Below are 14703 nucleotides of genomic sequence, written 5' to 3' on the forward strand. Positions count from 1 at the left end.
GGTGGCTCGGGCATCTGGTTAGGATGCCTCCTTGACGCCTCCCTGGTGAGGTGTTCCAGGCACGTCCCCGTTAACCAACACACAACATCCAGAGCCTCAAGGTACTCAGGGCGAATCTCATCCACCACCAGGGCCTTGCCACCGAGGAGCTTGTTAACAACATCGGCAACCTCAGCACCACAGATGGGAGTACCTGACCCAGAGTCCTCAGGCTCTGTTTCCGCAATGGAAGACGTGTTGGTGGGATTAAGGAGGTCTTTGAAGTATTCTGCCCACCGACACACAACGTCCCGAGTTCGAGGTCAGCAGCACACCACCCCCACTATAAACAGTGTTGGTACAGTACTGCTTCCCCCTCCTGAGACGCCAGATAGTGGACCAGAATCACTTTGAAGCCAAAGAAGTGTATTTTTCTTCTGAACATAAATGTTCCCTACCCATAAATTAAAAGATTAAATCCATAGTAATACCATCTATTTGGTACTATTTGGTCTATTAGACATATATTTGGGTAATTTAATTTGAAAACCAGCTCTCTATGTGTTCTCTTGTAGCTGTAAACTGAAATATGTTGTGCTGGTGTTGTCCTCACTTCAACTTTTGGCAAAAACAATAGTGGGCACCTCCCTTCAGAAAATTGTTTTGCAGTAATACTTATCCATGAAACAATAACGACAGTATCAGTAGTTCCATAGTGCGCTACACAGTTCAGCAAATGTCCTGCAAGACAGCATTGCTTTGCTGTTTCTCTTTTTCTCTCCCCTCTGTGTATCCCAGCCTCCCTTACTCTACCTCCAACTCTTATTTTTCTCTTTCATCTCTCTTTTATTCTTCTGACTTGACCTGTGCTTCTTTTTTCAGTAAGAAAAATCCACTTTGACATGGGTTTTGACAGTTTGTCTTTGATGGGTGTGTAAAATATGAATAATTCTATGTGCATAGACAGCCATTCTGGGGCAGCTTTCTGTTTTGTATTTGACTCTCACTTTGCCTTCCTGTCAAATCCCAGTCAACACCATTTAGCTTAGCATTAGATATAGAAATAAATAAATAAAGCAGCTAAACTGGAAGCTTCTCTGTTTTTTATTATATTTTAGAAAGCAGCAGCAGTTTAGTCCATCAGCAGATCATGTCCATCCGGAAATTCATCAGAAAAGTTTTCTCTCTGTACGAGATTTTATGCTAAGCTTAAAATGACAATTTGTTTGGAAACACATTCAGAAGGTGATGTGCTCTACTTTCATAGGCAGCAGTGTTCTGGATCAACTGCACCTGTCTGATTGACTTTTTTGGCAGACCTTTGAAGAAACCGTTGCAGTATTCAATTAGACTAAAGATAAACACATGGATTAGTTTTTTTTTAAAACCAATCGGGAAATGTTCTTTAGGTGATAGAAGGCCGACTTTGTAATATTCTGAGTCCATCTCTACACCAGATTGCGATTCTGATCAGTGGTTACTAGCTGAAGCAACTGAAGCTATTATTGTTATTATTATTATTATTATTATTATTATTATTATTATTATTATTATACTGACTACTATTCGTTCTTCTATTGGTCCAAAATAATTGCTTTAGTTTTGTTTTTATTCAACAGTAGAAAGGTTTGGCACATCCATGCATTGATTTCTTCAAAGCATTTACACAGCCCTTCAATTCAATTAAATTTTATTTATGTAGTGCTAATTCACAGTATGTCATCTCAAGGCACTTTACAAAGTGAAATTCAATCAAATTGTACAGATTGGTCAAAAAGTTTCCTATCTAAGGAAACCACCGTGTTTTTAAGGACATTCTAAGTCAGATGCACCTAGGAGGATGGGTCTCCATGTCCTTAAAAACAGCAATGCACCACCTACAGATTGTTCAAGTGTGAACAAAACGTGTTCAGAACGTGTTCAGAAAGAACTGAACAAAAGTTAGGTTGCCTCTAATTTTAGACTGCTGTTGTGATGACCCAGATAACTGAGAATTCGCACAGGCAGGAGAACACCCAAGATGGACCCTTGGGGATGATTTTCATCGTCTCAGATGTAAAGCTACCTACTGACACAAAAAAGTCCCTGTACTTTAATTGGAATTTAAACCAGTCGAGTGCTGTACCAGAAAGGCCGATCCAGTTCTGCAGGCGCTCTAACAGAATGGATTGATTGACAGAATCAAATGCTGCACTGAGGTCCAATAATAGCACTGTGGTTCTTTCACAGTACGCATTTATATGGAGCTCACTGAACACCTTGTGAAAGCCAGTCTCTGTACTGTGGTGAGCACTGAAACCTGACTGGAAAACGTTAAAGTGGCTGGTCATTGTTAAGAAGATATTTAATTGTCGAAACACAGTTTTTAAGTTTTTTTTCAATAATCTTACTGATAAAGGAGAGGTTTGAGACAGGCCTGTAGTTTTGCAGTAGTAGTTTGCCCAAATTTTTCTTTTTCAGCAGTGGTTTGATAATTGCTGTTTTTAGGGACTGGGGGAAACACAGGACAGAAGGGACGTGTTTATTATGTGGGTCAAATCAGACGTTATGAAAGGTAAAACTTTCTTAAAGAAATCTGTGGGCTGAACATTGAGGAGGAAGAACTTAGCTGGTGTATGATATTTTCAATGTTTTATAGTTTATTTGGCTGAATCACTTCTAGTTGAGACAACTTTGGTACTGAACTTGATATGGATGTAAAGACTGCCCCTCCAATCTATTGGATTTTTACTGTGTCTTCTGTGATGAGAACTGAGCACTGAACACCCAAGTCATCTAACTTTTATGCGCTTTGAGAACCGTTAGGAGGTTGCAAATCTCCAAAAAGTCCCCATTGATGCAACAGCAGGGAGCTGTCAGTTGTTCCTCTTTTTGTTCCCGTACAAGACATTCTTCACCCTTCCTTCAACCTTTACTGGTCAAACCCAAGATTACTTGGGTTTGACTGATCATTTTTTTGGTCATGACCCAAAGCTAATGTTCATAGATGAGGGTAGGAACGTAGATTGACCGGTAAATCGATTTACAACTGCATTGCCTAATATTGAGGTTTGTGGCCTTGTGGCTTGCTTTTTAAAATCTGGCAGCTTAGGAGAAGATCATTTAGAACAAAGATTGTTTTCATACCTTTGATTGTTGTGAGGAATTGGACCATTTTCCTGGGTGTAATATTGAAGTGAAGCAAATCTGTTTTGTAATTCCAACATTTCCAGCTGGTTCACGCTTAACTATTTTACTGTCTAAAATATCAGTGAATTGGGATGACTTTCATGTTATTAGAACTTTAAATAATACCCAGTTTAATTATCATATGTAAAATGCACCATAACTAATCAAATGGAATAAGTATCTGAAAAAACTGAACACTAATCTACACCATTTTAGAGTGTGGTAAGACAAATGAGTCAAGAGTCACAACATCTATCGATTGCATTAAATTAATTTGGATATGATAATTATTATGGTCAATGTTTTTATTAAAAGAACAATAAAAAACTAGATTTTACAACTTGAAAGTTATTGCACATTAATAGGCTACAATCTGCTATCACATAGGTATAGCAAAAATAATGCTTTTCAAAAGCAATATAACAAAATAAAACACACTTGGAAGTAGAAGTAAAAACATTTTGCTCAAGTACATTCTACCATTCCAGGGAGGATGTACCTAAAATATTTTATATCACTGAAGAAGTGAAGTACAAAACTAAGGCACCCAGTTTTACACAAAATAAAAAATAAAATAAAGTATAAGCTATGGTCTACTTCTGACAATTCTTTAAAAATCCAAACACTCCATAACTACTAACACTCCATTTACTTATTTATCTATCCATCCTGCACATGCAAATTTCTCCCTTTGACAAGAGCAAATGCAAAATAGTGCCTCAACTTTCAGTTTCCGAACGCAGTCTTTGAATTTGCAAGGCTCTTCTGCATCATGGTGTGTAGTGGTCTGTGCTGTCTGTGTGATGCGTGGTGAAAGCAGCCCACCTTAAGCCTCCTCAAGCCAATCAGAGTCATGCATGCCTTTATCTTTCCATCAACACCACCTTTCCTCACCCCTAGAAAATTCTCTCCCACCAACACAAGTTTGGTGTTAAAAAAGTCCCTTTAATTGATTGAGTTGTAGTAACGCAACCGAAGGGCAAAAAGTAATTGGTTAGATTTCTCTTACTGAAAATAATAATACCGTTATTCTCTAAAGGCATTATGCCCAACGCTGCTGATTTATCAGGTTACATTCTTATGCTCTGATATCCTTCTGTGTACAAAAGATGTAAAGTTTTCTTAATTTGTTTTTTGGGGGGGATCTTTTACTGCCAGTCTGTATTTTCATTATAAATACTTGCGTCTTGTGATTTTCTTCCCATTGAGCTAAAAAAAAAAAGTTTTAATTAATTTTCCCACATGACACAATCTGCATGCCTAATTGTTTGCTTTATAAAGCAAAACCTGTGTATTCGCCTGTTGGTTGTAACTGCATTTGACTTGCTGTACTCCTTTTCCCTCTTACAATAATGCAGATTTTTTTCTCCTGTTTACTTTCCTTTGTCCCAGTTCTCTGTGCATTTCCTAGTTCTTTGGTCAAAGGCTGTTGTTTAAGAACTTTTCCACGCTTTATCTTTGTGTGTGTTTCACAGTGACCCCTACTGGGAGCGACAATCTAATGCAGGCAGCTGCTCAAATGCCCGGCCCAAGACACTTCACCTGGCCGGCCAGCAGCATACCTCCTCACCATGGTAATGTTGGCATCAGCTCCTCAGTAGCTGTAGAATTAGTATTGGTAAAGATTTGTTTGTTTAATGAATGTATATACAAGAACAAATGATGTTGATTGGGATTCGGTTTTTCTCTGCTTTGTTTTGGTGACAACATATTTTAACATATTTATCAGGTACTTTCATTAAATGAAAAGAAATATATAAGTGGTTGTATCTTTAGTTTGAAAACTCCTTCCAAAATGCAAAGATTTTCAAAGTTTTGCATTTTTAAGCACTGAACAAATATTTAATCCAATACTTCGTTTGCTTAAGTTACATTGACATTGATCTCATGTTGTTAGTGCATGTATAAAAGTAATTTTTCTGAACATGTGTTACTATTACATTCTCCTGGGCTACTCAATAAACTTGATCTAATTGGTTTAACTAAATTGGGGAAAAGAAACAAGTATAACTTTCCTATTGTTAAAATAACCTATTTATTATTGTAGCTATACAAATCTGGATATAAGGAGATCGAGTGAAGATGAGTGAGTGTCTGTGACATAAATATTTTAAGATAAACTTAACTATATCAATGGAAAGATAATAGTGACAAATTTGTTTTGATGTAACCATTATACTGATTAAATAGATAGTTGATGAGATATATGGTCATAACTCTGACTAAAAATATATATTTTTTTGAGATTCTGTTTAGCTCCTTTGTGATGTAAAAGGGGAAACCTGGCACATAAATCAATTGCTGCTACAATAGCTGACAACACAGAAACTACAGAGTCTTACGTTTCTGTAGAAATTGCTCTATCAACTATCAGTTGACTGATTGTGACTCACTATCGTGGGGAAGAAGAGTCAGAAGAAGAAAGTCAGCCGTCATCAGATGGAAAGTAACAGGTTAAGGAGTGGTTCCTTATATGTTGCTGCTTATTGACAATGTATGATGGATGTGGGGACATCTTGGATGAGAAGTCCAAGTTGTGTTGTTGTGTAGTTGCAGCAATAAGAGATGCATTCTCATCAGAACACTACCAGGGATTTAGTTTGGTGGTGGATACTTTCATTTTTCAGCACCAAAGTAGTTTCATATAATTTGCCATTGCTTACATAATCTTCACAAATGAAAATAACTTTCTTAATTTGTTGTTCAGTAAACAAACAAGCACTAAAAAGGAGAAGAACAGTGGAATTACAGATTCAGTGTCAAATGTATTTTTAAAATGATTAGACATACAGCATTTGCACATTTCATGCAAAGGAACTCTCAGGCATAACAAAAATTGAATTTCTCATGGTAAATAAAGAGCATTATAATTAGGATATAATCTGCTGCTACTTATCGCAAAATTTTTGCTGATGTTTGATGACAACCTCAACTTTGTCAGGCTGAGATAGATGTGCAGAAAGGGAAGAGGGAGACTCTGGCAGAGAAGTGTCTTCCCAGCTTGACTTCTTTTATTTAAATCTGGGAACAACAGGCTGCATGATGTCAACATATCCTGCAAAACAGCGATAAATATAATAATTTCGAACATGTTGTATGCATTTACTAAATACATGTTGGTCATCCAAACATACAAGTGATCAAAAGAACAATCAGCAAATTAGTAAACTGGACTCAGATTAAATTAATTTACAAAAATTACTTTTCTCTGTTATGAACAACAAACAATCTTTCTTCCACTTCGGATGATAGAGGTCAAATCTTTTGGACCCATCTCTATTCACTAACTCAGGGACGTGCAGAGACAGAGGCAGGTGCTCAAAGTTAAAAGAGGGCACATGGGGCACGGATTTAAAACATGATACAGAAACATACCTTGCTATACAACCAGTTGAAATGTACCAACCCATACTATAAAGAATGTAACATGGAATCAAGGGCGTAGGTTTGATTTGAACTTTGATTTGAACTTTAACCCTAGGGACACTATTGGCCCAAAGCTTCATTGGTCCAACGCAATATGCATGCTCCTATTTCTTTATGCTAGACTTGAGCGTCAGGGCGCGTTTCTTCTGTCTAATGAGCAGTATTTCTTGCTACATTTATACAAATTTTATAAGCACGACTGTTACGACCTGTCTAGGGTTGGCCAGACTATAACATATTAAAGAGTTGATCCATCCTCTTCCCATCCCAAGCAGCTCACAAATACAAAGTTGTATATGGTTAGAAAGTAATTTATTTACAAAAAGGAAAATAGTTCTAAAGTTACAACACAAATGGAGCAACCAACTTCAGAGAGAGCTATGTGCCGAAAATAACAAACAAAAGGCAACTGTCTAAAAAAAGAAATAAACCAACTTACCTACTGCAACATAAGTAAACAAATGACAGTCACCTTACCTCCCTAACTAAAAAAACAGGAGAAAACTTAAGTAACAGAAACGCCAGCTCACTCCTACAAGCTCCAGAACAGAATGCTAAAAGTGTGGCTGGTTGGGAACAGTGGAGGACGGACCCAGGAAGTCCACATCAGCAGTCTTTTATTGTTGTCACTTCCAGGATGGCACCAATGGGATGTCACGTCGTCACCATCCTGGAACCAATCAGCAACTGGCACCTGCACACTTACATACAGATTTACGACGCCAGCCGTAACAACGACACACACTAGATGCTTTTTGTTAATCTGGTAGCCTAGTGGTTAGAGCATTGAACTTGGGTCCCAGAGGTTCTGAGTTTGACTCCCACAGACTACCACTCTGGGTCCCTGAGCAAGACCCTTAACCCCCAATTGCTCCCCAGGCGCCGCACAGTGGCAGCCCACTGGGTAAAGATGCAGAAGTGAATTTCTCCATTGTGAGATCAATAAAGTTCAATTGTTAATATAAATTATAAAGCAGCTCCCGATCTGATGAACGTTGAATTGGGACCTTTTTCCCCACTTTGAAAAAGTTTGCATTTGAACTTACCAGCAACAGAGACAGATGGTAAAAACGTGCCAATTAAACCAAATATATTAAAATATGTCTGTTGTCTAAATATATCCTCTATTTTTTTTAGAAGATATAGAAATGTGCAGAGATAAACCCCACCCTTATTAACACAGCAAAATTGTACATTCAAGGGACTGCAAATACATTTCTTGTATTTACTTTGCACTGGAAGTGTCACTGACACTGACAGCATTTCAAATATTAAATTCAAACTTCAACAAAAGTACAACTGGGCTGTAGTTACTCTCTGTAGCCCATTTCATGTAATTTATCTTAGCATTTCTTACATCATACATCTGAAGTGTAGATAACAGCTTCTCCTTACCTACATCCTCTCAGACAACTAATTATTTCCCTAACAATAGTGAGTTGTCAATGTTTAAATGTGCAGTAAACCTTTATACATAAGGAGCATGGAGGACCCAATACTGTACTTTGAGTAAGATTGGTGACACCAAAACTGAATTGTTTCATGAGTGGTTGTCCATTTCATAATTTAAATGAGAACATATTAATATATTATTGGTATATACTAGTATGACTATTAAAGAACAGCAGATAACACTTTAAGATATGTGAAGGCCTATATTAAATTAATTTTACAACCACATCAACAGATTAAATAATTGTTACTTTTTTGGTGTGCCAAATTACCCTCATATTGATGTAATATTTTATGGGCTAAGCCCCTGGTGATGAAAATGTCTAGCTCCACCCCTGGTTTGCACTAATTTACTAATGGATCCTCGGTTGTATTTGTCGAAATTCTAATTCTAAAAGTAGAAATAGTGAAATAAATAGCACTATTATTATGTGGAATCCTAATTATGCTATTATAAATAAGCAAAAGTCTAAACAAAATATAGCAATTGTTTATGCGGCATCTAGTGTTATTGTGCTGCATATCATGTAAAAGAAATAACGTCTGCTATTTATACCTGAACTGCATCAAAGGGTCAACAAAAAATGAAAGCAATAATAGCAACGAAATATTGGTAAAAGGGAAACCCTTACCTTTTCTTCTTAAGGAAGCTGTGGCTAAGAATCTGAATTTTTAATATCCTACAGTCTTTGTTTTTCCATTTTTCCAGCAGTATTCAGAACTCCTGCCTGGTACAGAATATTTAGTTTTATAAAACAGATTAGGTTTCTGTTGATAAATGTGTTATACTTCAGAATTAAATGCTATTTTGAGATGCTAACGTTGGTTACTTACATTTCTCAAGTTCCACAAATCAAAACAGTCTCTCCTGCTTCTTTAAAGAACTGCACTCAGCGGCTTTCACTTATTTTAGTGGAGATAATATTTAGTTTCCTAACTGGGACTAGTTTCGTAGTCTAGTATTACAGTTTTTCTCAAATGCTAAAACACAAAAGCCAATCCTCTAAACCAAATGACCAGTTGTCTAAACACATTTACTAAATCTAGCCATCACTTTCCAATATCATAAACACATTTCACATGAAGACACAATTCACAAAACACAATCCTCCATTCACATAAATCTTAACACATTTTTCCTTGCTAAAACACAAGTTGCAGAAGAACTCTGCTCATATTCTCAAATGAAAGCTCATGTGATGCAAAATGCTTGCCACAGTCAGCAATATTTGAACAAAATGAACACACCTGGCTTCATTCATTACACACAACGACTCAAAATTGAAAACACCTGTTGCTAATGCTGTGACCACATGTATAAAAGCAAGTTCAGAGTGCACAGTTTGCTGAAGATTCCAAACAAACACAATGGATGAAGGCAGAGTCAGGGGAAGAGGTAATCGCGTCCGAGGAGGGAGAAGAGCTGGCCAAGGAGGAAGAGGAGCTGGCCAAGGAGGAAGAGGAGCAGGCCAAGGAGGAAGAGGAGCAGGCCATGGTGGAAGAGGAGCAGGCCAGGGAGGAAGAGGAGCAGGCCAACAAGGGAGAGAAGGTCCAGGAGGGAGAGCAAGACAACCTCGTACCATCATTACGGACGAGATGCGAGCAACAGTCATTGACCATGTCATTGTCCATGGCATGACAATGGCTGAAGCAGGACAGACAGGGCAGAGCGGCAGTAGCCGCGAGGCATCGGAGCTGTGAGCTGCTAGAGGAAAAGTGAGGGCACGTTATGTGGATCATGTAACCGGCCACGGTTACTGTGGCACGGTAGATCTAACTGTTGTCTTCTATGGTTCTCGTTGCAGTGGTTTGCTGCGAGCTTGCATCTGTAACAAAATGTACCCTGCAAAAAAGAAGTCAGGCATCTGTTGGTTCTACTTAAAACTCTAACACAATCGTTTCATGTCTTAAAGAACATGTAATAACTATGACTAAAGACAAAAAAAAATGGCATTTGTTGGTTCTGTCTAAGCATATCGTGTTTATTCAACATTATTGTTTCATGTACTTAGAGAACATAATAATATTGTGTAGCTACTACATAGTAAATTTATGCAATGAGAGAAATTAGACTAATTTAGACTGAGCTCTGATTGGGACAGTGCTGTGAACACATCATCCGCAGCCTATATTGCCCATTGCCATTTTTATCCGTGAGAAATGCCATGTGTGGCATGCGCTCAGAGAAATCGTGTGACATCCAGTCAGAATGACGGCATCTATTCCAGTCAGAATTGAGAGCCCTGGTTATAGATAATTTTAGTCCTAACTTTATTCAGTGATTATTTGTGCATTTGGGATCTGTTTCATTTGATTCTTTCATGTATCTATCCAGAAACAAAATATGTCTTAAAAGAATAAAGCAGACAACTAGAATTGACTCAGGAAGGGGGAGTTTTTGTTGCAGTAGACAGAATTTCAGGAGATGAGTAACAATCAGAGCAACTTGTACTTTCCTCTGAAATCTGGAAACAACCACAGAGCTGTTTACTTGTTCTTCTCATATTAAGCAGTTTCGGTATGATGAAACATCCATCCATCCATTTTCCCACACGCTTATCCCTGCTGGGGTCGCGAGGGGTGCTGGTGCCTATCTCCAGCTGTCAATGGGCGAGAGGCGGGTTACACCCTGGACAGGTCGCCAGTCTATCGCAGGGCAACACAGAGACAAAGGACAAACAAACATTCACGCACACACTCACACCTAAGGACAATTTAGAGACCAATTAACCTAACAGTCCCACAGTCCAAAAACATGACTGTTAGGTTAGGTATGATGAAACAATAACGTGACAATAGTTGTTGTTTTTTTTTAGTTTTAACCCACTAAATGAACAATAAAGTGCCGAGACTCCTCTTTCACTTTTTAACAAAAGTAAAACATCTCTACCTCCATGCTACACATAGCGGTCCTGCTGCAGTACCCGAGCAGCCAGGTAAACAGGCCAGTGACAATACGAAGGAAGCGTAGCTCTAGATTTCAGCACCAAGGTTACCACCAACCCTTCTGCGTATCAAACAGATTTTCCCCACTCAGCTACACATCCGCTGAGAAGCCGAAACTAGTAATGGGCAGCTCCATAGTCAGAAACGTGGCATTAGAGACAGACACCAGGGTCCATAGACAAATGCCTGCCAGGGGCCAGAACGGGCAAAATCAAATCCTACCTGAAACTGCTGGCTAGGGATAAGCGTAAATACATTAAGATTGTAATTCACACTGGTGATAATGACACCTGGTCACACCAATCGGAGGTCACTAAACTTAGGGTTGCTTCTTAGACTTAGACTTTCTTTATTGTCATTTTGTATGCACAGAGTGCATACAGAACAAAATTTTGTTTTCATACAGCTAAGAAAAATTGCAGTAACTCTACAGGATACCTTGCAGTGAATTACAGTACAGGATAAAAATGCAGTAATAAATCGCAGTTCAGTTACAGGATAAGTTCCAATTGACTTCTGGGTAAAGTGCAGCAGTGAACAGTAGGCAGTTGAAATGTAAACAAATGTAAACATGCAGTAAGTTTCCAATAAAGTGCAGCAGTGATTCTACAGTGGACAGTTGCATTGTAAACAATTATGCAGTATTTCCGGGTAAAGTGCAGCAGTGATATTGGAGACTAAGAGTTGAGCAGCATTTATAATGCTGGATAAGGGTACTGTACAAATGTGCAAATCAGCGAGTGTGGTACACAGTCCATTTTATACTTCAGCAGTTCAACAGTCTGATGGCAGCAGGGAAAAAGCTTTTGCAGAACCTGGTGGTCCTGCAGCGGATGCTGTGGAACCTCTTCCCAGAGGGCAGCAGGGAGAACAGTCCATGGTGGGGGTGTGAGGGGTCCTTGATGATGTTACGGGCTCGGGACACACAGCACTGTGATGAAATGTCTTTAATGGAGGGAAGAGGAGCCCCGGTGATCCCTTCTGCTGTCCTCACCACTCTCCTCACGTTCTTCCAGTCGGAGGCACTGCAGCCTCCACACCACACAGAGAGACAGCTGGTCAGAATGCTCTCTATGGTGCTTCTGTAGAAGGTCTTAAGGATGGGCGGGGGCAGGCGGGCTCTCCTCATTCTCCGCAGAAAGTACAGTCGTTTTTGTGCCCTCTTCCCTAGTGACGTGGTGTTCACAGACCAGCTGAGGTTGTCCATGATGTGCATCCCCAGGAACTTGGTGCTGCTGACCACCTCCACAGCTGAGCTGTTGATGAGCAGTGGAGCGTGGTGAGGCCGGTTCTTCCTGAAGTCGACGATGATCTCCTTCGTCTTCTCCACGTTCAGGATCAGGCTGTTGTCTCTGCACCAGTCCACCATCTGCTCCACCTCCTCTCTGTAGTCCTGGTCGTTGTCATCCCTGATCAGGCCCACCACCGTTGTGTCGTCAGCAAACTTCACGATGTGATTGGTGGTGAACCTGGGGACGCAGTCATGAGTCATCAAGGTGAACAGCAGGGGGCTCAGGACGCAGCCCTGAGGGGAGCCCGTGCTGAGGGTGATGACATTAGAGGTGTTCTGTCCGACCCGGACTGACTGAGGTCTGTTTGTGAGGAAGTCTAGCAGCCAGTTGCGAAGGGGTGTGTTGAAGCCCAGATGCTCCAGTTTTCCCACCAGATGCTGTGGGATGATGGTGTTGAATGCTGAACTGAAGTCCAGGAACAGCATCCGCACGTGCGTGTTCTTCTCCTCCAGGTGTGCCAGGCTCAGATGAAGAGCGGAGGAGTTTACGTCCTCAGTGGAGCGGTTCCGTCGGTAGGCAAACTTGAAAGGTGTGTAAGTTTACTAAAACTAACCCTAACCCTAATTTTCTTTGGTCTCCTACCTGATCTGATCATTGATGACATGTTTAGCCACATCTCATCATTCAACTGCTGGTTGCCTAAGTGGTGTCCTGAAAACGATGTAGGCTACATTCATAACTGACGAACTTTCCGGGGAAAACCTGGTCTGATCCAGAGAGACGGCATCTATTCCACTTTGGATCATGCAGCTCATCTTTCTAGGAATCGGGCCGGATTTATTTATTCTCCAAAATGCTGACAACCCAGGGTCCAGACCAGGAAGCAGAGCTGTAGTTTAACGCACCTCTTTGCAGCTTCTATACTGTTACCCATGTTAAACCACTGTGTTACTTAATTAATTGATTTCTGATAATCAGATTGATTTATTTTGTCTCACAGAAACCTGGCTGCAAGAGGACTATGTTAGCATAAATCAGTCAACTTCCTCTAATTATTTAAATTAGGAGGAGGAGTAGCAACCATCTTTCAGTGTGATTTATTAATTAGTCCCTGGCCAATTAATAATTACAATTCTTTTGAACATTTAACCCTTAGTTTCCATCATCCAAACTGCAAAGCAATGAAACCTCTCCTGTTTGTTGTTTTGTATCGTCAACCAGGTCCTTACTCTCAGTTTTTAGGTCAGTTCTCAGACTTCTTATCTGATTTAGTGCTAAAAACTGACTAGGTTATTATAGTGGGGGATTTTAACAGTCAAGTTGACACTGAATGTGATAACCTTATTGTAGCCTTTAAAATTATCCTAGATTCAATTGCTTTTGCTCAAAATGTGCATAAACCAATGCACTCTTGCCTTCATACTTTGGACCTTGTGCTGACATATGGCATTTAACAGTATTTCCTCGCAACCCTGTCCTATCTGACCATTTTTAATAATGTTTGAGTTCAATTTAACTGAGTTCTCAAACCCCAAAACAAGGTTTCATTATAGTAGATCTTTATCAGATAATGCTGTATCAAATTTTATAAAATCTGTCCTCCTTTTAAATTAATCGGTATCACAGAAATGCTGAACAGATGCCAGCAATGTTTTTTCTTCCCATTTACAAATTGATGCCTTTGCTGACGGTGTCACTTCTTCGTTACGTTAGGAAATTGGAGAGAAAGTGGTGTTTGAACTGTTAAGATGCAGTAGAGCTTTCTGAGTTATCTAAAATTTTATCTTCATCTAAACCTTCAACTTGTATGTTAGACCCATACCAACCAAGTTATTTAAGAAAGTATTCCCTTTGATTAATGCCCCCATTTTAGATATGATTAATCTATCCTTAATAAATGGATATGTACCACAGGCTTTTAAAGTAGCTGATATCAAACATTTACTTAAGAAATCCCCTCTTGATCAAGATGACTTAATAAATTAGGGATTAAGGAGAAAACATTAGGCTGTCTGACAGATTCCAGTTTGTTCATGCTAATAATAAATCTTCTTCAAATCCTAGGGTCACTTGTGGAGTACCACAATGTTCAGTCCTTGGGCCAATTCTCTTTACTATATAAATGTATAATTACTTCGACTACAGGGATGTCTTGATGACATCAAAGTCTAGATTACTTTAAATAATTTCCTGCTTTCAAATTCTGACAAGATGAAAGTTGTAATAGTTGGAACAGAGTCCTCAAAAATTAAACTTCTTACTCAATCACTTAATCTGAATAGCATTAAATCGGCCTTTTGTAATAAAGTAAAAAGAATTCTGTGTTATTTTTGACCAAGACATTTAAATCCTATATTAAACAGGTTTCCAGGGTTTCCTTTTTTCAACTTTGGAATACTGCCAAAATTAGAAACATTCTGTCCAGGAGTGACTCTGAAAAACTAGTCCATGCATATGTTACTTCAAGGCTGGACTATTGTAATTATTTAGGAAGTCCACA

At 39.1% G+C, this 14703-nt stretch overlaps 1 protein-coding gene across 5 annotated transcripts in view; it reads left to right on the forward strand.

The window, feature by feature from the left end:
* Window positions 1–14703, forward strand: part of LOC105919040 (neuronal PAS domain-containing protein 3) — a 1017839-nt gene that overhangs the window by 221336 nt on the left and 781800 nt on the right. For 4 of the 5 annotated variants that reach the window (XM_036134634.1, XM_036134641.1, XM_036134635.1 and 1 more), the window contains exon 2: window positions 4623–4721. The exons of the other annotated variant lie outside the window; for it this stretch is intronic. In XM_036134634.1, the coding sequence (XP_035990527.1) occupies window positions 4623–4721 (99 nt within the window). The remainder of the gene's footprint in view (window positions 1–4622; window positions 4722–14703) is intronic. 5 annotated transcript variants of the gene reach the window in all.

This window comes from Fundulus heteroclitus, unplaced genomic scaffold, assembly GCF_011125445.2.
Source record: "Fundulus heteroclitus isolate FHET01 unplaced genomic scaffold, MU-UCD_Fhet_4.1 scaffold_87, whole genome shotgun sequence".
NCBI classification, from domain to species: Eukaryota; Metazoa; Chordata; class Actinopteri; order Cyprinodontiformes; family Fundulidae; genus Fundulus; species Fundulus heteroclitus.